General features: G+C 39.3%; 2 protein-coding genes across 5 annotated transcripts; both read left to right on the top strand.

The window, feature by feature from the left end:
- The first annotated feature begins 437 nt into the window (after nt 1-437).
- LOC145972667 (TWiK family of potassium channels protein 18) lies at nt 438-25,362 on the top strand. 4 transcript variants are annotated; one of them, XM_083101442.1, is made up of 6 exons: nt 438-1,209; nt 20,895-21,331; nt 22,533-22,884; nt 23,025-23,419; nt 24,378-24,749; nt 25,183-25,362. In XM_083101442.1, the coding sequence occupies exons 2-6, from the start codon at nt 21,071-21,073 to the stop codon at nt 25,360-25,362; spliced, it is 1,560 nt and encodes a 519-aa protein (XP_082957568.1). In that variant the 5' UTR covers nt 438-1,209; nt 20,895-21,070. The 4 variants fall into 4 exon arrangements, with proteins under 4 accessions (XP_082957568.1, XP_082957567.1, XP_082957565.1 ...); XM_083101441.1 differs by having other exon boundaries at nt 439-1,209; nt 25,180-25,362; XM_083101439.1 differs by having other exon boundaries at nt 439-1,209; nt 24,378-24,825; nt 25,180-25,318.
- On the top strand, nt 25,359-27,241 carry LOC145972668 (uncharacterized). The gene has a single exon (XM_083101443.1). The coding sequence runs from the start codon at nt 25,359-25,361 to the stop codon at nt 25,911-25,913; it is 555 nt and encodes a 184-aa protein (XP_082957569.1). The 3' UTR covers nt 25,914-27,241.

Genomic DNA, 27,241 nt, shown 5'->3' with positions numbered 1-27,241 from the left:
TTTTATCTTTGAATTATGCAAAAGAAAGAGGACGAACAAGATGTTAATACGGTTCTCCGAAAACCGGATAAGTCTTGCGTAATGACACCAGCCCACTCACTCTGTTCTTACGTTTGACGAGCGTACTTAAAGCGTCGTCACCTCGAGTCACGCGACGAGAGGAGATTCGCGAGGAGAGTAAGATACGCGAACGAAAGACGGAAAATGAGAGATAAAGTTAAGGAGAGCGCACCGAGAGAAAGGAAGACATTTATCGGCGACCTGGGAAAAACCGCAACCGCGAATCCGAGCTTCCTCGGAGCCAATGCGAATTCTCGTCGTCATTAATGTAATCGAACGGGAATAAAAAGTGCATCCGTGCGCGCGTAATAAAAGCGAAAAAAACATTTATAGGAGAGCAAGAAGAGAAAGAGGGGGAGAGGGGGAGAGAGAGGGACGAGAGGAGAAGGGAAAGACCAGGTCGGGTACGCATTCCCGCATGCGGTTCCTCGACTGCGCAGGCGTCGCAGTCACCCCCGGCACGATCCTGCGCCCTGTCGCCGACCACGGGGGTGCGTCCGTACGTATAAGCCGGCGAGGTGCATTTCTCGCGAACCCGCTGCCGTTGCTCCGCGTTCCCGCTCCGACCGTCTCTCTCTCTCTCTTTCTCCGACCGCGATCTCTCCTCCAGGAGAGGAGGATCTCGTCGACGTTTTCCGTCATTGCCGAGCGAATCGAGCGTCTCTATCAGCTCCACCGTCAGCTCGATATTCGCGCCAGCTATCGGAGTTGGAGTCCGTCTCGAGTGCCAACACGAGGTTGTTTCGAACGTGACTGGGGTCAACAATTTCGCGAAATGTTCGCTGGACTTTGGCTGCCGCTAACGGTGAATTCCGGACTGGAGGAAGGATTCGCGAGCGACGAGGACGCTCGTCGTCCATAGAGTTGCAGTTCGATAGAGCCCCCCTCCCGCCTCCCCCCGGCGAACGACGTCTGGAACGATCTGATTTGGTGTAGCGATCAACGGAGATTCCCTCGGATCGAGGACACGATGAAGGACTTGCGGCGTGTCGCGCTTACGCTTCCCAGAGCCGTCGCCTGGCGAATTTATCGCGACAATTTGATAACGACTTAAGATTACTCCAGCGTGAACCTCCCCTATACATCCGAGATAAATGTTGCTGGCGATTCCCGAGGGACGGGACAAGATGGACATTGGCTTGGAAAAGAGTGAGTAATGCGATGCGATTAATTGGCGAAATCTTTGACAGGTCAATCGTAGATTTGCGCAAGAGAGGATATCAGAGTCCGTCGAATGATCGCGATGATTTTCGAGCGATGTTTCTCCGAGCTTCCGTCTTTCCCCCTCGTCATAAACGCGCAGAGGGTCTCGTAATCGAAAAATCATGTACGCGATTCGAATCATTCGCACGGTTCATTCAATTCCCGTCTGCTTCAAATTAATCGTCCTTTCCCCGCCTTGTATTCGCCGATCGAGCGTTCATTTTTCATAACGGACAGCCTCTCAAGGACAGAGAACGGAAATGATTCGGCACGCTTCGGGGATCTCCCCGGGTCTGACGATCCGCTTATGCGGCGAAACGGATGCGGGCCATTAAATAAATCGACGGGGCCGCGACGGTAATTTTCCGCACTCCTCGAGACTGATGGAGGACGGATAAATAATAAAAGAAGAACCGAGCGGATTCACGACCTATCCTCCTCCGCGAAGCGTGCTCTATCTTAAGTCGCGATCGATCCTGCAAGTCCACCCTTTACCCTGATCGCGGATCGAGATAAGTGATGCGAGTTGATTGTACGGTCAGACGGATCCGTAAGTGATACGAGTCGATCGACATAGTTGGACAATTACGAGCGATCCGAAACACTATCGGAAGTGTGATGGTACGTTTCGACTGCGTAACAAGACGTTATTAGTAATGATAAGCGATATCATCCGATTATGTAGACTCAGGCGAGATCGAGAGGAAATCGAAGAGCCCATACATAATATCCGATGCCGATCTCTTTCTGCCTCGCATGCACAATATAATGTAGGATGGGGAAAAAATTGGAATGTTTTAATACATTTCGAAAATTGAATTTTGTAAAAATTCTAGCACTATAACAGTATTATATTCGATGATTCGGAAAGTTCCGATAAAAAAAGGTTCAATTATATCATTTTGAAGTCTCCATATCAGCTACAAAAATCTGCGATAAAAAATGGAGGTTCCTATTCAAAATATTTAAGATGATTTTCACCAAGTGATCAAAAGCGAACACAAAATAAAGCACATCATGTTCTGTGACTTTTGTCTAAAACATTTCTCTTTAAAATTTCTAAATAATTTTCCAACGGATTCGAATGCGAATAGTTCGATTTTTTGGAGCTGCGGAACAACAGTTTCTCTCATCTTCGACGGCGGGATACGTCCCGCGAAACGACCATGGGAACTTGAGGACTGTCGGAAGCGAGAGGTAAAACACGAGAAAAGTGACGAAGGAGGGGGACGAGGTGAGTGGTAAGTTGCGGATTGACGGCCAAGTTTTTCGATCAGCACATGCGAATCGAACTCCGCTATCCGACTTGTATTTTTATCGCCCCCCTCGCCTCGTCTACCTCTGTCGCTCGCAGCCCCTCAAAGCATATTCCGTTGTTTCGTTCCAAGCGGTTTACGATATCATCGGATTTGCTCGGGAAAAGAGATCGTCGTAAGCGCGGCGCGTATCCCGATTCTTTTTTTTTACAATAATCCCGCCTCAAATCGCGCTTTTGCACTACTGACGCGCGATTAAAGATTTAAGACTCTGAAAAATCAAGTTTAAGAGATGTAATAAAAGTAACAGTAGCTCGCATTCAAATATAGATCCTTAAAGAAATTTAAGTGATTTTAAAATTGAAATTTAAAAAATTTAAGCTTTAAAGAAATTTTAGTGAAAAATCGTATATATCAAGATTTCTGCATAATAATCGACGAATGGCTAAAAAATTTTTTTTCTTGAGAAAGATATTTAGCGCTGCAATTAGTATCGGACTCGACAGTGCTTTCGTTCTAATCTTTCATTCTTGTAGAGTCATAGACTAGCTAATAATCGTGTTAATAATTTACACATGTGGGAAAAGAAAAGGAAAAACGTGACGCTGACATAAAGAACAAGTGTGACGGATATTAGAACGCGAGAAAACAGTGCAAGAAACGTGTCGAGCGAAATTTTTTTTTCCTTTTACAAGCTTCCAGCTTAAAAGCAACATATTCTCGCTGTCATTAAATCAAAAGTTTGTCAGGAAGACTCACTGACGAATGTAACATTCTTAAAATTTGAAGAATTTCATGGAAATGAAACCAAATTTATATAATTTATACAACCGATCAATCCTGAAAGGAAAAAAAAGGATTCGATAATAGTTACTAATATTTAAATAAAAATAAAATAAATAAAAATTGATTTAACCACAGATTTATGGTATTTATTAATACAATTAAATTTTAAAACACAATAATGAAACGATAAAGCTCTAATATAATTATATGAAATACAAAAGAAATAACTAGGTCATATAATAAGACCCAGGTGCAGTAATAAGGGCGCGATCAATATTATAAATAATTTCCTTCAATGTATTTTCATGGATGCTTTGATCAATTTTTTGACTAATTCTTTAGCATAATGTGTTTAAAAATAAAATAATGATCGAAAAATTGATCGAAACATTTATAGAAATATATTAAATTATTTATAATATTGCTCGCGTTCTTTTATTACTATGTTTGACTTTTCATTAAACTAGTTATTTCTGTTTTATAAATGTTAAAAACAGAAATATGTTATTAAATTTTGATAGCAAAGAATGAGATATTTAATAAGTATTATCAGATATTTTTAGTAATTATTTATCAAATCATGTTTTTTAAAACAATTAATTCTGGATTTGAGTAATATTTTCTTTTTAATTATTTATGAAATATTAATTCTTATATTTATATCATATTTGGATATTAATTTTTCTCAGATTTATATAAAACTGAATTAAATTACTTTATTGAGAAAAAATTCGATGATAATATATATTTCTTTGGTTGAATTAAACTAATTTATAAATTTATAATTATCTAATATCTGATAAAGCTGAATTGAATGATTCAGTAATACTTATCAAATATTTGATTAGAGTCATCAAATATTTGAAGAAGGCTATTAAATATTTAATAATTGTCTCTATTTAGTTGACTCAATTATAGACAAAATTTATTTATCGAATATAATCAATTTAATATTTAATCTAACCATTATCAAATATGGCAATAGTTATCAAATATTCAATTTGAAATCAATAATTTAACGTTGGTAATCGTTACCAAATATTTTTTCCAATTTATATGGAGATAGCGTCCCCGACAATTTTTCGCAGTAAATCTCCGCGTAAAATATTGTGCGTTTATGCGTTCGTTAATAATAGACAATTCCAATAGTATAACATATCCGCTATGATTAAAGATTCTCGCACGAGATTATCTCGTTCCAATACGAGGGAAGCGAGATTAATCCTCGCTCTCCGAATAGAAGCATCGCCGATAATGAACGCGCGATATGCGGCGCTTCCGCGGATTAGAAAAATGATCTGATTATCTGCTCGCGGATTATACTTACCTCGCGTCGAGAAAAGTCGCGCGCGCCGGTTGATCTCGACGAAATTTGCATCCGTTTATGTTTCCTCGTCCTTCTCCCTCGCGCCAGAAATATCGCGTTCCTCGAAAGTAAAGTCGCGATTCAATTACGAGCAAGATCGAATTTGAGGCGTTTGTCTTACCGGTCTCGAGAAGGCGAGAGACGTCCGAGAAACTCTTTTTCATTGCAACATTCAACGTTCATCTCGGGGATTGCGACGGAAGAGTTTTACGAAGAAGATCATTAAATTTTTAACGTTTCATCGAAAAGGCAAACGATGGATACATTTATCAAATGTAGAGAACGTGAACGGGGTGAGAAAAATCGCGTTTCGCAAAAAGTGTTTCGAATTTCAACGCGAGCAATCTCCGCTCGTCGTTTTAAAGCGCGAATTTGTTTCTGTCTGTTTTCCCAAATAGGTTTCGCTTTTAAACGCCCGGTGAATTATACCCTCGTCGATCGATGAGTGAATAAATCAGCGTGTTTTCTCCTTTCGAACGACTTTTCACGAATGTCTCCCTCTTTAAAAGTCGGAAGTAAATTTGACCCTTTCGCACGATTCTCTTGCTCTCATTACATATACATAAATTTTCCATTTTAACTCTATCTCTTCTAATACCCTCGTTTACATTTCCATCTCTCTCTTCTTCATATTTTTACATGTAAAAATGAATACAATTCTTAAATTAGAATTTTTTTGCAATATTATTAAATTACAAATATGCGATTAAATATAATAATTTTAAATATTATTTCATATTAGGATATTATTAAAATTTAAATTTTTTAATTTTAAAATACTATTCACTTTTTATTTAATTTATTTAATTAAATATTAAAACGATTTTAATTTAAAATACTAAAACGATTTTAAAACATTAATATGCTTTTTTAGAAAATATATAATAACTTTTTATATGTGTATATTTTTTCTCTTGCTTGAATAATGTGCTTCGAAAATATAGTTTAGAGGAAACGTTTGCATCGCGCAGTAATGTAACGCGCTTATCGACTCGCGCCCATGAAATCCGAGGTAAAAGCGTAGGCGTTGCTGCCGGCTGGATAATTCATAATGTTGAAGCGCGTATAGTTGTCACTTTGCTGTACAGAATATCCTACGGGTATTCCCTTGCAAAACCCTACTTTTTATACCCTGCCTCTTGGTTACTTCCCTCCTTTGTTCTTACCTGCCTCGTTTTCTTCTTGAGCGGACTTTATACCGAGAAACCACATAAGAAGTCTTTTAACGCGATTGGTTCCATTCGCGCAATAGAAAATTTTCAGGTGTTTTTTTTAGTTTTTCATGGAAAATAAAAAATATAGAAGAGCTTATTATGTTATATTATTTTTTCTAATGAAAAAAAAACCAATACGAAAGGATCAATTATTTTTTTAATCAGATATTATCTTCGATGGGAAAAATATTATGGAGAAAATTGCTCGGAAATGTATCGAAATGTATTGAATTTTACTAGTAATGGAGAAAAAGAATACCGTGCGGTATAACGGTATTTTCTATCCTCTCCATTTTCTATTTTCTACGAGTTCTCTCTTCCAAGTTTGACGGCGTGGGCGCCCTTTAATTTTCCGCGAGTCTCTCTCGAGCGCTCTTCCGGTCCCAGATACAACGATACTTCCTGCCGAGCGGATCCGGAAAATTGCGGGAGAATAAAAACGAATTACCGTTCCTCGACCGTAACGCGATATCATCACCCCGTATTTCCGTAACGGGGACAGTTTTAATTTTCCACACAGGATATGTGCGCGAGGCGAGGATTTTTTTCTTGGAAGGTTTAGGAATGGCGTCTCTCCGCTGGGGAAGAGTCGATATCTTTTGGAGGAGAGCCCCTAATTCCGAAGGAGATCTTCCCTTCGTGTAGACGAGATGACTGGCCCCATCCTCTCATGGTTCCTTTATTCCTCGTCCATCCGGAAGGAGGAGCAGGATTAGGGGATAACTTACACGCGTAGCCCTTTCCGCTTCTTCTCTATGAGATCGTTATTAGCGACGTTCCTCGTGTCTCGCCCCTAATTTATGATCTTGGTGTAATGTTTCGTGCTCTTTTCACAATCAAGGTGAAAGGGAATAATAATAATTATTATATCGTCAATTAACGATCGCGAATAATGAAGTATAAGCGGATAAAAAGAGGGGAAGGCTTCTAAAAATTTATGCTACCCTACAATACTTGAACGCTTTTCACTTTTCTTTAACGTCCCGACCACACTCGGGCGCGATGCCGTTTCTCACATGAAACGCGTTCGACCGGAAAGAGCTGCCGGATAAGCCGATAAAGCAAGCGAAGCCGGGAAAAGTAACTTCAAATAGCACAATGTGCAGCACCTCGGAGATGCTTGAACGCATTTATCCATCGAGAGAGTACGTATTTCGTTGCTTATTCGTCCGCATAACGAATGTGGTATTGATTACCTATCTAAATGGGCCCTATATTACTTTGAATAATTGAGATTTTAATATTCCACGTGAATAGAATGTGATATTATCTCGCGAGCGAGCGCAGGGAAAATTACAATCCGCTAATCCTCTCATTCACTCGCTGCACCCAGACTGCATATTACGAGAATTTGTGAAAAAAAGGATTACGCAAGCTCGGCTTGCGAGAACAAGAGAGAGAAAGAGAGAGATATATATAATATACATGTACTTATTTTGTTATCCAATATAAACGTAATAATAATTACGAATTTATAGAATAAGGAATCTTAAACTAATCAAATACACGAGCAAGTCTTATGAATTATATCGCTCGAGGATGAGAAACTTGTGCGAAACTTTGCGAAACAAAGGGGAGAAATCTTTCGAAATATTTCGACAAATATTTCGTTATTATTAGCGAACAACGATTGACAAAAATAAATAAGATAAAGATAAAATACATTCTCGACACCAATAGAATGATAATTACATAATAGAGTGATGCATGACTTTATGTAAGAGCCAACTTTCCTTGTTTGCGAGTCTCAAAATCAAATCTCTATCTTATGTGCCTCTTAGAAAATTGATTGCCACACGAATGAACAAATAAATAAAATAAAAATACAGTGTAAAGAATCAGTGCTGGATAGCGGGCAAATTGAAGACCATTTATGTATACGAGATGTACAGGGTGTTTCTTAATAAGTGCGAAAAATTTTAGATGATTCTTTGTCGAAAATTAAGGGGGTTTTCATATAAACATATACTCCTACATCCCTCCCTGTGGAGTTACACTCCTCCAAAAATGGGGGTAAAAATTAGGTTTTTATTTTTTTCTCAAATTTGGAACAAGTTAAAGAAATGAAATTAGGTGGATATTTTCTACTAGTAAAAAGGTTATTTATTAATTTTTTTTTCAGCCTCCCGTATTGTTATAAGGGGATGAAACTAGCAACCCCTATTCAATTTTTTATTAAAACTTTTTAATGTTTATATGAAAAACCCCCCTTAATTTTCGACAAAGAATCATCTCCTAAAATTTTTCGCACTTATTAAGAAACACTTTGCATAATTCCTTCTTTATTTAAGAAAAATGCTCGAAATCTACTTGACAAAATACGAGCTATTTTTGTAAACTTGTGCTTTTTTTTGGTCGTATATACAGGGTGTCCTAGACCACCCGTATATACGTTTCTTTACACCAATCGACTCCTCTCATTATTTTGTACATAAAAGTATTAAGGTAAGATAATCGAAAAATGAATATTGTACTGTAGATATTTTACTTGTAGATATTTTATGGTTTATGTAAAATTAAGAAATTATTTCAAGCCTTATAACTTGAAAAGTACTTGATGAAAAAATACTTTATTATAGTGTTTTGGAAAGTTCTCGACATAAGCTATAAGAATATGCAATAAAAAAATAGGTTCCATTTAAGAAATTAAAGGTGTCCTTGACCTCACCTTAACGATGCCATCCAAGGTCAAACCAATGACACCATCTTATGTTCCCCTCAAAACCATACAATTTTTGTCGAAAACGTTTTTCTCTAAAATGCTTAGTTTTTGAAAGAAAAGGGGTGTACGGGTGGTCTAGGACACCCTGTATAAGGTCAAGGCAACTGAAAACGGGAGAGGTTTAAAAGGGAAAGATGAAAGATCCAAGGAGCAGTCAAGAGTACCCTTTCTATCCTCCGGGGGTGCGCCCTCCGAGGCCACCCTACTTCCGTTCGCAAATGAGGCACGAGAGGTAAGATAAGGGCGAAAGAGCCGGAGGGCAGAACTCGACGGGCGAATAAAGGGGCGATCAAAGGCGATAAAAATTCCACTCGACGACCGATAAGCTCTAATTGAATGTGCCCTCTCGATTCTTACGCGGTACGGAAACTTCAAACGACGGAAGCTCACAGGCAGTAATGAGATGCTACAAACATCGAAACTCCACTTACGCACGTAAATTAGTCAGCACCTCGCAAAAAATATTTTTTCCAAGAGGGAAATTACGATCCAAATAAATCCTATTTTGAAAATTCGACGAAGATTTTCTTTCGTTTTTATAAACGAAAACAAAATAACAAAGACGAGCAAAAGATTTTATTTACGGGAAATCCGATGATCGAGGATTATATGTCGTTAACTGAAACAGAGACGTATAATTTAATCTCGAAAATAAATTGATGAGTTTCGGATATTTATGATATGGGAAAGGCAATGCCAAAAAATTCTCGTATCTCGAAAGAGCGCTCGCAATCACTCTAATCCGCATTCTTTTCTTTCATTCTTCTCGCACGCGCGTAATATTGTCAAAGCGCACGTGAAGCGATCAACTTGAGATAAAGCCGGTCTGGATCATGGGGGTTCCGTGGAGAAGCAAAAGTCGTGTTCGAGGGAGCGCGAAAATAAATCGATCCTGGACCGCGTTCGTTCGATCGCGCGCCCACGCACTGCGTAAATTTTATTCTCTCTCTCTCCCTATCCTCTCCCCTGCCGTACGCGATCGGTACCCCGTTAGTTACGGGGCTGTCGAGGGTACAAACAACGGCCTTGTTCGACGGAATATGATGCATCGCGTAGGGTCGATATATACGCGTTTTAATTAACTTCATCAAACGTGTGAAATGCCCCCTCTCTCTCTCTCTTTCCTCTTCTCTCCTTCTCCCTCTCCTTCTCTCTCTCTCTCTCTCTCTAGTGAACGTCACGAGCGATGATCCCATTAATTCTGCGCACAAGCCGAGTCGGTTAAGTAAACTTTTCGATTGAAATCCACGGCCCCGCACAGATTAATTGCAAAAACAAGGGCGGGTCGCGCGACCCGTGCGATTTTTCCGTCGCTCTCACGTTTCGACGACGTGTTTTGTCGCCGCTCGACGACGGGAACCTCAGGGGAGAAAGAAACTCATCCACGGATATATCGGGCACGACGCGCGAATAGAGGAAGGTGAGGAACGCGCGTTGCAAACGCGCTGCTATTATCGCACCGTCGTCGTCGCTGCCTGCTATTTCGGTGTCTCTCTCTCTTTCGCTTCGTGCGCGAATTAGAATAGAAACTTAATTAGTACGCGGCGCGACTGTGCGGCCTCGCGGAATCTCTCGAGTATCTCCGCCCTTTGTGCACGCGAACGAATAATAGATCTGTTACGCTCTCGCGAGCGCGAACCCCGGTACGACGCTTCTCAATCTTGGCAATCTCTTGGATTGCTCCGAGCTTTTCCGTATCGCGGCCGTGTCTGTTCGGCCAAAATAACCATCGATGCTCTAATAGAAGCGAACGCGAATCCCGGTACGTATTTTTCTATACAACCACCGACGAATGAGTAACTTTTCGTTTTAACAATCTTCTCTCGGAAGATATTATTCTTCTGCGCTTTCAATGAGTGTCATTTCCTGAGGATCAGCTGTACATTAGTTGACACTTTTAATTCTTGATGAATATGGCAGTATGAAATTAAAATAATTTTTTATACAAGCTTAATTAATTTATATTAACGATCTACTGTAGTTGAAAATGCGTGTGCATTTATTAATTATTAATATCAAAATTTAAATTTAATTATATCATTTAATTTTTCAAGATTTTTAATTTATATTGCGCTTTTTCTCTAAGAAAAAAATCTCAAATCTGGGATTTGAAATGTCTGAAATGTGTCTTTAGTATAATATTATAATTAGTTTAATGTTATAATGTAATTAATAAATGCACACGTACTATCATGGGGTAGTTCATTAATTGTCCTTTCTACTTTTCAAATACACTGAGAAAAAGGAATTGTTGAATTAAATAAATAACTTTAGTTGACTTCTATTTTGTTAATTCAATGCTAAAATTGTCTAAATAACAAAAAATGTGTTTTAATTAACAAAATAAGTGATTGAGACACTTGAATCAATTAGTTGAATGGGTATAGTTGCATGAACACCATTATGTGTTACTGGAACTAAAAAGATATGTTGAATGAACTGAATCAAAATCTGAGTAACTGCACATATTGTTAAACTAAAAAATTTGGAAAAACAATTTTGATGGTTTGAAACAATCAAATATTCCATTTTATTAATCTTGTTCGCATGTTACGATGAACTAAATCTTCAGTTAGATACAAGATATATTACAACTAATAGTCTGAACTTGATGTAACGAAATAATGATTTGAGAGAAATCACAAAACAATTAAATACAATTTATACATTTAGTTAATTGAATCAATTATTGTATTGAATTTTCTCGACATTGTTGTATCATTTCAAGACCAAAATTAGTTGAATTAAATACGATAATATTCATATACTTCCACGAGCTTCACGCCTCGCCTCTAGATGGCGAAAAGGAAAACGCCTAACCCGAAAGTGACATTCATCTAAGACAGTAATATAAGGCCGCGACACAGGTCCCACGAATCACGGCTTATCGATTAAAGAGCGATATTATAGCCGTATCTCCTATAGCTTTTGCAAGGAGCTCCAGAGCTCCATGTAATTAAGCAAACGGTTAATTTTTTTTTAATTCCATTATATATGTATCTATATACAGAGAACATTAAATCGATCAAGTTTTTGAGAAATGACATTAAAATAAAAATTTAGTAGTTAGCTAACTTGACGAAAAATTATTCTGTTTTTAATGGATATATTCATAAGGACTATATATTCGCTCAAAACATTGAAACATATACACAGAAGAACAACTCATTTACTTCGCCCAAACAGATTTCTAGTTCTCACTATATCTATTTCAGTTGATCTAAAATAATATTTAGTTCAATTAACTACTTTTCATTATTTTAAACAATTATGTAATCTTATTATTCGGCCTGTATATGCTGTTGGCAGCCCGTGACCACCGGATTTAGTTAATTCAACAAAATTTTCAATGTTTTTACAAAATTTTTTTCTCAGTGTATGGCAGATTATTTAAAAAGGACCTGCAGGAGAGAAAAAAGTCAAGTTTTCAGGAAAAATTCGTACAATTGGAAAAAATTCTCGCTATACTTTAATATTCTTTTTTAATTATATTATCTTATTATATTACTTCGCTATTCTCATTTTGCTGACGCTACATCATCCAACGACTGTCCGACATTGTTGCGTGAGACAGAATAACGGCGAGAATTTTCTATTTCTAAAGGATCAGGAAAAATACGCGGTTAGACGTAGCGGACAAGCAAGAAATCGCGCACAAGTCACTCCCTTGTCCAGACAGGGAGAGAAAATTCTTCCTGTTAGGAAAAGGAAAACGAATTCGCCCGGGCACTCAGAGGCCGCAAACGTAGTTAGAATCTTACCGCATCACATTAGAGAGAGATCGAAATAACGACTGAAAGATGAAGCGAAACTGGCGCGAGAGTCGGACAACGTAACGAAATTTACGTTTAATCCTGTCCGAAAAGGGGACTTTGAGGGAAATTTTAGTTGACATTTTCCTTTCTCCTCTTCCTCCGTTCGCATCTCTAAGGGAAAAAGAGAACTGACATCCATCTTCTCAATTTAGAGAACATCGTGATGACAAATTACCATATAATAATTCATCAGGTATATACATCACGTGTTTATTAATATTTAAACTCACTATGAAGCTGTTATTGTTATTTATTACTTTTTCCGATATTATGATACATTTCTGGTATATTTTTGCACAATCCTTTTTTTCGTTTACCTCGTCTTTTTTTATTTAAATTATCTGCGTTCATCTATAATCCTGTCCGAAAGGGAGATGATGGGAAAAATTTGAGTTGATATCGTCGTTTTTCCCCTTCACGCGTATTTCTCGCTCGATGCTCTCTATTATTCACCGCGAATCGGCGCTGGGTCAGCAAGATAAATCAGAATCTCGATGACAAGAAAAATCTCAGAAGAGGCGGGAATCAACGAGATTATGACATTAACTGTCCTACTCCGATGAATGAGGGGATTAAACGCGGGTTTCGTTCCATTTTACAGAAACTTATTTATCGTCCTGTCTCCCATTCTTTAATAAATCGTAATATAATATTATAGTTTCTCTCAAAAACAATTTTTCCCTTCCCTAGCAAAGGGAATTTAAATTTATTTTGACGGAGGATCTATCACGAGAATTAGGTTTCGAAAATTTCGAGATACCTAGTATATATTTTTATTTCGTACATTTATATTGAAATATTTTTATTTTATCTCTTTTATTTTAAATTCCGGTAAAATTGATTCCGAATTCGAACATGTAAAATCATGTAAAATCGTAATAAAAATTCCCCGCGATATCGAAATAATTCTGATAGAACACTGATCGATATACACCTAATTAGGCACTCGCATCCGTCGTCCTTCTCCATCAATTCTGCCATAACGATTCGCCCTAATTACATCATTAACCGCTTCACTTGATGCAACGGCTACCGTTTCCCAATCGATCGTTTCAGTTGGATCGTCTCTAGCCTGACGATTGAATGGGGAAAAATTAGTCCCTTGTATGTTTTGTTCAATGTCAATTAACGCTTCTATCGACACCTTTAATTATTCGTTTTTCATCTATATTAAAGGGCGATTCACTTATAATTGACGCGTATATATGTGTGTTAATGTTTTTGCTGAAAATTCAATTATATACAAAATATCTACATTTCACGATCGATACTTATCGAAAAGAGAGAGAAATAAAAAGGAGGATCCTTTCATTTGAGGGTTAATTGACAGATGTGAAAAAGTCGCGGTTAAGCCTGACCAGCCCGAATGAGTCTCACACATCCTCCTCGCTACAACTATCTACTGGATAGTCCCTGTGGAGGCTACTGAAGAGAAGTTCAGTCCAGCATCTCTCTTCCTCTCTTTCTCTCTCTCCTCGTTCACCGAACCCCGCACCGACCTCGACGCCTCCGGCTGCTGCTCGACTATCGATTGCGAACCACCAGGAGGGAGAACCATGAGGAGGCACCCTCTCCTCCCGGCATTTCTCTCTCTCTCTCTCTCTTTCTCTTTCTCTCTCTCCCTCTATCTCTATCTCTTGCTTGCTTGCGCTAACTCGTTACGCGGTGCTACCGCGTTTCCTACCAACTAGCATGCCTGTATACAACGCGCCTGTCTATAGGGTGGCTTATGTACCACTACGCGCATAAATTCCAATTAAGCGTGGTCCGCCAACGACGAGGTGGAATTCCTTCCTAGTCGTCACGTCGATGGATATCCGCTCGATGCTCGATCCTCGCCGGATCTCCCCTCGGAAACTGTTTTGTCAATGGTGCTTTCAAAACGCACTCCTTCCATTTCTAATGGGTCACCGATATCACGAACTCGCGAAGTGGAAAATGTTGGGGAAGCGGAATTTCGAAAAGAACTCATAATTAATAATATCGAATTCGAAAAGATTGCACTGCGTATTTTTCTTATTTTTTCCTTTTTTATTCGAGTATTAATTTATCTTTATTTTCACACGCACATCACACACAATTTCAACAATAGAACTTTATAATATAGCGACATGTAAATGTCCCTGGCACGTGATGCTGCGGCTAATCCTCGAGACTTTAATTGAATACAAACTCAAATTAGTTTTAATAGAACTCTTTTATATACTCATTTCGTATAAATTTTTCATATAAATTTTTATTTTAATTTAGAGCTTAAAATGGAGTAAAAAAGAGATGGCGAGATTAATGGAGCCATATGCATGTATGTGTGCGAAATAATGAAATTCTATCGTATTTTTGTTGGAAAAAAATGTCGAATCCGATTTTATCGAAGTACCGTCGCAGCTGCTTGAAAAATACAATAATATGAGGAGGAGTAGAGGGGGAGGGCGCGTTGTATAATTTTATTACCTTGCAAATTCCGTTGCAATCCATTAGCGCGTGCGACTTAATATTATTTTTCATCGCGATCATAACCGCATCTATCGTAGTAGTAGTAGTATAGCAGTTACGCTAACCACAGCGATTGGTTAATCGAGCTTCAGATCGGGTACTAGAGTCTCTAGCGAACGACGCTCACAAGCAAGCCGCGTGATTACACGATACGCTATCGTTCCCCTAACTACGGTTATAGCGAACGATTATATATCGCATGCTATAAGCTCTCCGCACACAAATTCCAATTAAATGCCTGGAATTCCTTTCGCATGCCAATCGATTACTACGACAATGTAACTGCGGAATTGTATGATACGTAGTACTACGTATACCTCTCCTTCGGGAGCTGTCATCACAAGTATCTCATATCTGACGGTGATCTCCGAGATCTCTGTGAGCTCTCGTGAAGCGATGACTCTCGTGAGTGAATAGCTCGTGTCTTCTCGCAGAATCGTGACGCGTAGAAATTCAAATAATCTTGCAAGAGAGATAAATCTTTGTGATTGCATATAAGCTCGGAAGAAAATGTAAAATAATATATGAGAAGGTAAAAAGAATAGATTATAGCGATCAAAGTAAACTTCTGAAGACGCTCGCTCTTGATTCGAATTCTTCTAAAAAAGATGCGAGAGATACAAGAGATATAAAATATATTATCTCTTTAAAAATATATAAAATAAAACTACAAAAATTATTAAATCTTTACGGTATAAAATTCAAACATGAGAGACATTTGGTAATAATAAAAATTAAAAAAAAATGGAATTTCCTAGAAAGAATTGATCGCGATAGAATCAGAATCAATATAATATCAATAATATGATAATGTTTTTCATATTTTCTTAAACTGAAAATGTCAAATATTTTTCTAAATGGGGTGTAATAATTTTTTTATATAAATATTTAATATATAATATTTATAATATTTATAATATTTTTTTATAATATATATAACATATAATATTTAATATTTATATAAACATTTTATATAAATATTTTTTTATATAAATATTTAAATATTTTTCTTATATTAACATTATAAAATATATTTTAAAATATCTAATTATGTGAAATACTGATTGAAACAACCACTATCGCCAACTGATTTCAATGAAATTTCATTGTAATTTGCAGTGCTATTTATAATTGTGACATCAATGACCTATTTATTTAATTCTATTTTTTAATAATAATTATTTCGCAAATCATGTGAAATAATCGCAGTTCTAAAGATCAGGGAATAAAAATTCGATGGCCGACATCCTCCTCGCAGACGTCGAGCGGAAATAAAGACATGAGAAGCCCCTCACATATCGATATTGAAAAATTATTTACTCCATCTATTCCATGGGCACGCTCGACTTTTGACAGACCCTTTGAATCCCAGCCTTAATTCATCTCGTCCGAGGCTGACTTATCGCTATACGTCAACGTCACCGAGGCTTTATGCGTAATATATAATCAATATATATATAGGCAGTTCTCTTCTATTCATATTTTGACATGCAAATTTGAAATATTAAAAATTGCTTTTATTCGAACGATTACATTTTCAAGCTTGCGAGATCCACAAATGATGCATGCGCGCGCATGTATCTCATTTAAATTTAGAGATACGAACGGCGCGTGCCAATTAAAAATAAAAGTTCACCCGATTTAACAATTGTATCTTTAGAGCTCGTATGTGATAAAAATGGAGAGAAGAATGGTAATTTGTACTTTGAACAAGAGCGCGTGCCGGAAATATTAAGCGGCGAATTTGAGCCGACGATTTCCCTCAGCTCCTTCATTAAATTAAAAATGGGACCAGAATAGTATTTTATTTTTACACTTGGATAATTAGATCACGCGCCCCTGTGTGGTTTAATTCGTAGAGAAATTGGGCAGCCTCCCGGTCCACACGACCGTATTTTCTCCGGTGTTATTTCGCTCCCTGTATTAAAGGAACATTTTTGGATAGCGTTCGCTCCATCGGGGGAGAGTAGCTCGATCACGAACCCGAATTAATCCCTTAATTAATGCACGAGTTAATCCCACGCAGAATCGCGGGCGAAAAAAAAAACTCGCATCTCCATTTTCACGCTCGGTCGATCGCGACGCATGCCCGATTATGCGATATCCGTTCATCCGTGAATTTCAATTAAACGAACGACCTATCAAGCCTATCGGCTAATAAGACCCAATAGACGATACCCGATGTAACGAGCGATACGATATGCGTGAAAGGCGCGATCTCGAGGTTGGATATCTCAAAATCCCTGACCTTAATTCTAATCACCTCGTGCTTTCTTCTATCTTCGGATTCACCGATCGATAGAAAATTTTCTCTCGAAGATACGAGAACGTATTCTTGATTCCCGATGCTACAATTGTAGCGTATTTTTCATATTCGGGTCACTTGGCGTTGTTTAAAAAATATCATCGTTTCTTTTGATGTAAAAATACTACAAAATGATCTGAAATAAGGTCGAAACGTTCCGTTGCGCGTATTATCGATAAGGTTTTAACCTGGATGCGATGTTTCCATTCGTGACTGATCCGCTATTTCATTTTGATTTTAATCAACGATCTGTAATTTATCGTATACTCGATACTGAAAATTTTGTTGGAAAATAAAATTTACTTGATGATCTAGCGAAGAATGAGATTTCGTTATCCGTTGGAAATTGAAAAACTACTGGCTTTTATCAACAGGGGGAATCTATTTTAAATTCCATCCATAGTATGGAATACACGTGTATTTTGCGTGCGAGAGCGCTATTCGCTTTCGGCCCGACAGCGTATGTACATCATACAGCATCCAGTTATCTGCAACAACGTGTTCCTATGAATTTTTTTTTTTAACACGCTTCCGGCGTTTTCGCAGCAATCACGAACACTCGCGTACGTCGCGTTAAGCGATGTTTCCGAACTGAAAATGTTAAAAGCCCGAACGCAACAATTCTCTCAGGTACACTCGCGAGAAAAAGATAATAAATGGCAAAAATCCTCTCTGGGAGGGAAATCCCTTCCTCGTTTGGCGCAATAAGGCGACATCGTGTCACAATTCGCCGCGTTTCCGATTCGACGACCTCACTAAATCACGGGACCGTCTCGCCAGCGACGAGGGAAACAGATGTTGCGCGGGTGACATTTGCCGGAGGCATCCTCGAGAAGAATCCATCATCCGTGACTGTTCGATTAAAATAACAATATATTAACGATCATTAGTATTATCCGATTTGTCGTATCTCTCAGACGAGCCTCAGTTATACCTTTGATCCGAACGAATGTTAATCATCAATTGATCATTAGTATCCGTCATTCTTTTCGTGAATAGTTTCACGTTTACTTTGAAAATGGAGCGGATTCCAAGTCCGTCGAGGAATCTACCCGATGACACTCTTCGTCAAATGTCTCCGAGACATTTTGTACGTCAAGCAGCTACGAGAAGTACCCGTGTTTAGCGATTGTTAAGGCATTTACGATACCTAATGTACCCGCCGCGTGGGCGGATACCGACGTATCTCTCTCCGACGTTGTTGTTCAGGCAGGACGTGACTTGCATGTGTACGTGCGGGGGATGAAAGAGGGGGAGAGGAGATGGCGAAAGGAGCCGACTACACTATGTGGCGCGACGACCCACATTCCGTCGAATTTAATTTCATGCCTTATCTCCGGTAACCGACGGTACAATGCCTCAACTGGGGCGGTCGCGGATCTCTTTCTCGCTCGTGGAACCATCGCATACGCACCCACACACACACACACATATGTATATACATACATATGTGCACTGTTAACGGTGTCATACGCACACCATACACTTCGCTCTTTACCTCGCACGTTCTATTTATACACGTGTACGACGCGTCTACTACTGTTCTCCCTCAGACAGAAGATCTCTTGTTCTATCTCGCTCTTGTAATTGCCTGTCTTCTCTTTTCCTCTCTCTTTCTTTTCGCGCATTGAAAATAGATGCGATGTGATAATTTTTAGTTTTACACCCGCAATAAAATAAGAGATTAATTCAAGGTGCAACTTTTTGTATCCTTCTTTTTATATTGATTTTAAGAAATTGGTGTTTGTCGAGCTAAATTTCAATTATTCAATTATATCTTATTTCGCTTCTTAATATATATATATATATATATATATATATATATATATATGTATGAGATAATTCACCCCTCGCGCCTTGATTTCATACTGCGAAGACGAGACGCTCTTCAGACAAAGCAAACGGCTCTTCCTCCCTCTCGAGGGAGAATTCCTCTTTCCATGCGATTTTACTAAGATCTAACACGTACTCGAAAGCTCTTCGCGTCAATCTACGTACGCATTCTCTTCGTCTCTCTTGACCTTTATTCCCTCTCCTCTCCTTTCTCTCCCTATCGTGGCCCAGGATACTGAATCCCATGCCTCCGTCTCCGTCTTCTTCTACTTGTGTCGCGCGAGAATGCGCCTATTATGCACCGTGCATCTGATGTACGCGTTTCTCTGAGCAACGAGCGAGCGCATAAACGGAACGTAGTATGTCGAGGGTCGATCGGCTATTTCTGCTTCTCCGACTCGTCGCGTTGACGATTGCTTTATCAGACGTAACGGGGGCTGACTGACGGAACGGGGTGGCGCGCCATCGGCTTCCACATCGACGGAATAAAAGCCGGCGTTTTGTGAACGATGAGCTACCGATGAAGAGACGACGAAACCATATTCTTTAATTAATCTCGGGCAAACTTTCGTCGACAATGAGTAGAATTTCCGTTGAGTTTTATCTCCAAACTTAAAGTTACAGAGGTACCGAAGATTAAGAAGAATTGCGAGGGAAAAAGATGGCGCTCATCTCTCTTCTTTTCCGGGGAAGAATATTTAAAATCAAAAGAATTTACTTCCCCGAGGTATTCTATGTACGATACAATGTCCTATACATGTGCGTGTTTACGTCACAAACAGTGTCCGCGATGTTTACGGACGCATTAGAAATAACAAATCCGCTGCCGTATGAATGTTTATATGACGATGGTGTAGCCAGCCGAGAGTGTTGATTGTGCGTAGAATTACGCAAATCTCGAGCGTGAAAAGCGCTTCCCCCTCGTGGAAGGCCATTAACCCTTCGAGTAACGAGCCAATTACTCGGAAGGAGCTATTTGTCTCTGTATGTCTAATTGTATCGCCGATGCATCTAATCGCATCCTTATCTCGATTACAACCGTATCATATAGAGGTCGAGAATCCCATCCCGAAAATGAGATCCGGAGATGACATAACAATAATATCATTGTGTATCTTAGTAATTTCATTTTTATATTAAACTAAAATTTATTTCTCTCCCTCTTTCTTTTCTCCTGACGAAAATAGCTTTATTCGAAAGTGTGAGAAATATTAATATACAAGATGTTTCAGGAACATTGTAGACAATCTCTCGTGGACAGATAAAAATAACTCCATTTCCTATAAAATCTTTTTTTACAATGCATTTCAACCGAAATATTTCTCTTTAAAGTTAAAATTTGACAAGTATTTTTTAAAAATAACTTTTATTATTTTGTAGATTTTAATAATTATTTTTCCGTTAAATAAAAGTGTCTTTGAAGTGACAGATTTCTTGATGCCACATCAAGCGCTTGACACTCATAAGTCTTCCAACTTACAAAACTTTAAAGACAGTAAGTTTGATATACTTTTAAATATATTTTTAGATTTTTTCCTCCACACCTTTTTCTAAAATAAAGGTACTCTTATTTCATTTTGTCAAGAATAACTATTTTTGAGAACACATTTGATTGAAAAAATTTATAGTAACTTACGGGATTATTTTTACCTGCTCTACATATCCACGAGAGATTGCCCATCTCTACCAAAGTACTCTGTACAACACTCGGTGATTATTTGCAGAGCGAAGCTATTGATTAGCCAGCGTAGCTGCTCCGAATCTGATCTAAATCTAATTATAATCCATCATAATTGTGATGTACATATAAATGCATTTAAAAACATGCGTTGTAATCGCAGATCGGGCAACCCCGCAGCGGATGGATGGCGCGACGACGGTAGGACGACGTTAGAACGTTACCGCTTGCGGCTGCAGCTGCGGCGGCGTCATCGGTCGCTGCATCTGCAGCTGCGGCGGCAGCGGCAGCGACGGCGACGGCGACGACGGCGACGGGGAATCGCGATCTTAATCAGCGATGCAGAACGCCGGCGACAGTTATTATCAGCGGGCGCCGAGATGCTGTCCTGGCAGAAGCAGCAGCAATAATAATAACAACAATAACGCCGGCAGCTCGGTGCGCGGCGCGGAGCTGCTCTGCTGCTGCTGCAGTTGCAGCACCGCCACCTCCACGAAGACCCCGGGGTTGTTGGCGAGCCTCGGCGTGTGCGTGCTCGTTCTCGGCTACACCCTGCTCGGCGCGTTTGCCTTCATGGCCCTCGAGGGAGGCTTCAAATCGGTGAGCGACAACCGTTGATTAAATCGCTCGGTGTGATTCTAATTGCCGAAGATACGGATGACATGATTTACGCGAGCCGCGGGATTTTAATCGAGACGCGATCGCGATTCATCGATCTCGACCGTCGGAATTTGTCTGCTCGATAGATTCAATCGCGAAATTTTAGAACATGGTTATTTTATAACACAATTGAAGAAGATAAAAAAAGAGTTTAATTATTAATTGAGGATAATTATATACGCGGAAATGCAAAATTTTCATGTTTAACGAGCGCTAATCGATATCGAAACGCTTAATGTCATTTAAAGAAAAATTTGATTAACCGGAATTGAAACAGATAATTGATACAATCATTTCTCAAGTATTTCGATTCGTTAATCACGCGAATTGCGAATAATAAAGATACAAAAAAATTCAAAAAAGAGATAATTATTTTTTGATAATAAATATTTAATTTTCAATTTTAATTTTAATTTTCAGAGATTCGTTGTGAAGATTAAAGTTAATAAATGATTCTCGTATCCAAAATGTTAAATTTATTATATCGCAAGAAGCTTAAAGAGATTATTTATTTACATGGAGCTTATACTAAATGGTCACCATTGTATTCATTAATTTTAATAGCGAATTTATATTCAATTTATAACTTTAAAAACTCTACATGTAAATTTTTGCATTCAATTTTTACATTTGATTATATTTCATCAATTTATGTTTGTCATCAGATTTATGTTGAAAAAGTTGAACTAAAAAAAACATTAAATTTAAAGAAACAATTGTAAAATGTTATAATATATATAATGTAATGTTATAAGGCATAAGGTTACATAAATATTATTCGGTTTAATTTACAATTTTTTGCAAAAGATGGCGATATTTAATCGCGTAAATCTTATTAATTGTTAGAGCAAATTATTTTTAAGACAACTGAATTTTCTGACAATATCCTTAATTCGATAAAATAATTTTTTCTCAATCCATCATCTGCTATAGCATGATTAATTACATTAAGCTAATTCCTTTTCTTCATACTTTGTTTTGTTTAAAATTTTTCAATATCACATTATGGAGATTAGAATTGTATTTAGCAAAAATTGTATTTAGTAAAAAAGGCTAAGATATTCATTCTCTTCTCAAGATTCGAGACAAAAAATTATGTTATTGAATTATATAATCAGTTCCATGTCGCTTTTACACACAGGATTCACCCACCGAGATCGCGTCCTCGAAACCCGACGGTGGTTCCTACGTATTGCCGAATCTGGAAAACGATTCCGCCGCCATGGAATTGAGGGCGCGTACGGTCGAGAAGCTCTGGAGCATCACCGAGGATCTCAACGTTCTTTACAAGGAGAACTGGACCCGCCTAGCAGCCCGAGAGGTCCTCGAGTTTCAGGAAAACCTGGCCCGCGGACTAAGACATACCTCGTACGAGCAGGTGCCACCGCTGTCACCGCGATCACGGGAACATCACGCGGACAGACGCCTGCATGGTCGACGATGGACCTTTAGCAGTAGCTTGCTGTACTCCCTGACGCTGATCACGACCATAGGTTTGTCCAAATTTAAACCATTTCTTTATTTTTTACGGAAATCGAACAAAGAAAAAAAATTATCTCGACTTGTCACACAAATTCGCTTATATTTGTATTAGATGTAAATCTCTAGTTAAACTCTGATCAAATATTTTCAGGATACGGTAACGTTGCGCCGCGCACAGTCTGGGGCCGGCTGATCACCATAGTCTACGCCCTGGCGGGGATCCCGCTGATGCTGGTCTACCTCAGCACGGTGGGCGACGTGCTCGCCCGTAGCTTCCGCCGTCTTTACGGACGCATGTGTCGGCGGCCGCGCAACTGCACCAGGAAGCGACAGCCACCCCCGCCGCCGCCGCCGGTCGGCGGCATAATGGCCAAGGCGTATCGCTACGACAATCACGTGGAGACCAAGGGCGGCAACTACTACTCGGCGAGCAGGGAGAGCTCCTGCGACGATCTGGGTATCCGCGGCGCCGGCAGCGCGATTCTGCTCGATTGTGGCAGCGAGGGTCTCTTGCACGCCACTACCAGCTCGACGGCCGCGCTTCAAGTAATGTGGATAATCATCGTAAATCAGGAGAAAAAAAAGAGAGAGAGGTTTTTTAAGTTGAATTGTATGATTAAATCAGCCTAGCAAAAATGTGGAAAAAAATACCGTAATAAATTATTATATTATTATGAATTTTTATTGAATTTAAAAAATGGTAAAATATAAAATATGAATTATATATTTTATATTTTACCATTTTTTAAATTCAATAAAAATTCATAATAATATAATAATTTATTACGGTATTTTTTTCCACATTTTTGCTAGGCTGATTTAATCATACAATTCAACTTAAAACAGAATATATGTTAAAACACAATATATACATTTATATAAAATATATTTTTTAAGATTTTCTATGCGATACATTTATTCATATTCCTAAAACATTAGCACTCAAAATGGAATAGATTGTATGAGATTCGTTGATTTGCTTTAATCTTCTTAATTGATTTATTTTAATCTTCTTAATTGCGAAATGAGAGAAATAATAAAAACATGGAAATGAAACATTTGCAAACTTGCAGAAGCATGTAGATAATGTAACATTCTGAAAAAAGAGACTCACTGCTATTTAAATTCACTAAATTGTAATTCACTAAAAAGAAAGCCACGAAAAAAACGACAAAAACTTTTAAACTTCAAGAACTCGATAGGCCGATTTAGCATATAAATGAACAACGAAGGCAAACTATAAGCTTTTAATGAGTAAACTAACTAAGCGAACTAAAAGTTTACATCAATCTCTAATGAAACGTAGGATTTGATATCTTTCTCAAGAGAAATTTTGTCTAAAATTTCCAAAAAAGACTCTCTCTCTCTCTCTCTTTCTCTTTTCATATTATATATATCATAATTCTTTATTATATAAATCTCGTTCTCTTCAACGGATTGATTTTGCCTGTTATATTAATTTTATTATAATTATTAAATATCTATTGTATTAAATCGTTTTCAGGATATTACAACGGGCAACGGAAAACGGCACTTTCATCCGTGCTCGTTGTCTTTATCGTCGACCTCGTCGCCGGCGTACGTGCTGGAGACGAATCCGGTCAGGATACCAATCAGCCTGTGTCTGGCGATAATGCTGGTGTACATATGCGGCGGCGCGGTCATGTTCAACCGTCTGGAGGGTTGGAGTCTGCTGGAAGGCGGCTACTTCTGCTTCACCAGCCTCGGCACGATCGGCTTCGGCGACCTGATGCCGGTGGGACGCAACGCCGCCTCGGCCACCCTGGAGGAGCTCAGTCTGTGCGCCTGCTCGCTCTACATCCTCGCCGGGATGGGCCTGATCGCCATGTGCTTCAACCTCGTCCAGGAGGAGGTGGTACGCGTGGTCAGGGTCTTCGGTAGAACCTGCGGCATGTCGTCGGGCGTGATGGTCGGACCTATCGGTGGTACAGGTATCCCTGATGAAGGCATTCGGTGGGGAATCCGTAGCGTGAATGTCCCGCAAAAAAGAAAGAGAGCATCGTGAGAAATCGCTCATCCTTTTTGTCGGTTGTCGCGCGTCGGTTAAATCCGAAAAGAAAAACTTGTCCTGTAACAATTAATTAATTCGATGTACATATCACGGTCGGGCATGACTATTAGCGTGATGCGTAACAATTTTGAACGTACCGTAATTACCGTCGTCAATCCACGCGATCGAAGAAACGAGAGAATTTCCGCAAGAAAGCACGATCGGAAAAGAATTAAATAACCGAGGCGATTGACCATCGTGAGACACGCATCACGGTCTCTTTCCTTTTTTGCAGCAGGCCCCGCTTCCGGTCTCAAGGCCGATCTCGACGACGGAGGCGGCACCAGCGACTCGCGACTGTCCGAGCAAGAGGAGGAGGCGATCGCCATGTCGATGGTGCCGGCTGCCTCCTGACAGCATCAGGCCAGGAGCCCCGGCGACGGCAAGCTCCTGGTCCATCCGTCTAACACTGCCATGAAGTTGTCGCCCGGCCATCACACGCTGCCGCGGAAGAAGACGTTGCCGCTGGACGTCGCGAGCAGGACGACGACGAGCAACGTCTCGTGTTCGGGCGCCAACGCTCAGCAACAGCAGTTCCAACGGGGCCAGCCGTTAAGAAGAAGTTGCTTGTCGCCGACGCAGCATCATCATCAACAGCAGCAACATCAGCAACCGCCGCACCATCACCAACAACATTGCCAGCAGGAGAGCTCGTTGCATTTCGAGTACTTTGTGCCGCGTAGCGTCAGCGAGTTCAATCTCGCGGCTGCCGTGACGGACATGGCGGTGCCGCCTCCGCCACCCGCGTCAGTGCTCAGGCCCTCCTCGGCGATGACGCCGCCGGTCGCTGCTGGAATGACCGTCGTCGCTACCAGCCAGACTCGGTTGCTGGACGGCAGCAGCGGCGGCAGCTGCAACACCGCCACGAGAAGCCGCGAAAAAATGGTCACGTTCGAGGACGAGGGGCTCGGCGTTACCTCGACGCCCACCCGGAAGAACTTGCCCGCCTTGGATAACGTTTTCATGTGACGTGTGCCGCGGCTCGCACGGATGATAAAGCGGTTGCTGCTGAACGCGATAGTCTTGCCTCGAAATTTCGCGCCTCAGATCTGAAAGGTTCGCGGCGTCGGTGATCGTAGACATGTCAATTGACATCGCCAGTTATCGGGAGAGGAATCTAAGAGTTGCGATTCGAAAGTGTGATTTTTTTTTAAGAGACAATTAAACATGGGATTGGGAATCGAAGATGTTGTTAGAGCTCTTATTATTCAGGAGATAATCAAGATGTTCTTCGGTTTTTGGAATACAGATATTCTCCAAACGCACGATAAAAAAATAGATCAGTTGACATCAAGAAACTGAAAACACAATACTATCCGATTATATCGCGGATCGACGCAATCGAATTGTGTCGGGCTACTTAAAGAATAAGCACCAAACAGAAAAGAAATTGCTTACGGGAGTTTTAATTAAAACGGAATATAGGGGAAAAACATCGATAACTTTTGCGAGAACTGCATTTCTGTATAATATGTATGGAAACTAACGTAGGAATATTTGAAATAAAAAATGGCAAAGTGTGTGTGTATGTAGAGGCTGTTTGCAAAGCAAATTCCGAACAGAATGCAATAATCGGAAAATATTTTATGGACAAACAAAATTTCCGAAGCAGTCATTTTAGATGCGAAAATTTTTCGATACTAAAAATCTTTTTTTTTTTTTATCACTGGAAAATAGTGCCTAAATGACAATGACATCCTAGACAGCGCAAACTGTCTGAAAAAGGCGTCTAAAAGAAATCTTCTAATCCCTCAAAGATATTCTTTGAATATTTTTTAGACTTTTTTTTATCTATGAAGCACTTGCGTTGTCTTGGAATTATTTTTACGTCTAACGGGTGTTTTACGAAGCGCGACATAATCTCCATTAAAAGTTTCCTATTGTCATTCTCGATGCACAGGAATTGCATAAAAACGACAAATAGGAGGCAAATGTCAAAAGCTGAAAATGTAAACGCTAAAAAAAAGAAAGACAGGTGAAAAAAATAAGAACTTTATGCAATCGACACTAAAGAATTTTCTGCGTTAGCGAAAGCTCCTTCCACCTCCCTTCCCGACCGAATGTCGACTGTATATTTCTTATTATCACGATTAAGCTGTAATTATCGTTATTATACCATTTGCGCACAGCGTAGGAGATATCTGTCGAGTATCCGAATTTTATGTCCGATAAGTCCGACTGTGTATTCCGAATGTTATTTAAATAGTTTGTATATATATTCAAAAAGTATATATTGAACATTTTAACTTATACGACTATCATATTATATATCAAATAAATAAACAAAGTTATATATA

The sequence above is a fragment of the Camponotus vicinus genome, unplaced genomic scaffold (assembly GCF_025532165.1).
Source record: "Camponotus vicinus isolate PSW18456_S1 unplaced genomic scaffold, iyCamVici1.0 SCAF_6, whole genome shotgun sequence".
Lineage (NCBI taxonomy): Eukaryota > Metazoa > Arthropoda > Insecta > Hymenoptera > Formicidae > Camponotus > Camponotus vicinus.
The sequence above is the reverse complement of the archived record's forward strand: the minus strand, read 5'-3'. Positions and strand labels throughout refer to the sequence as shown.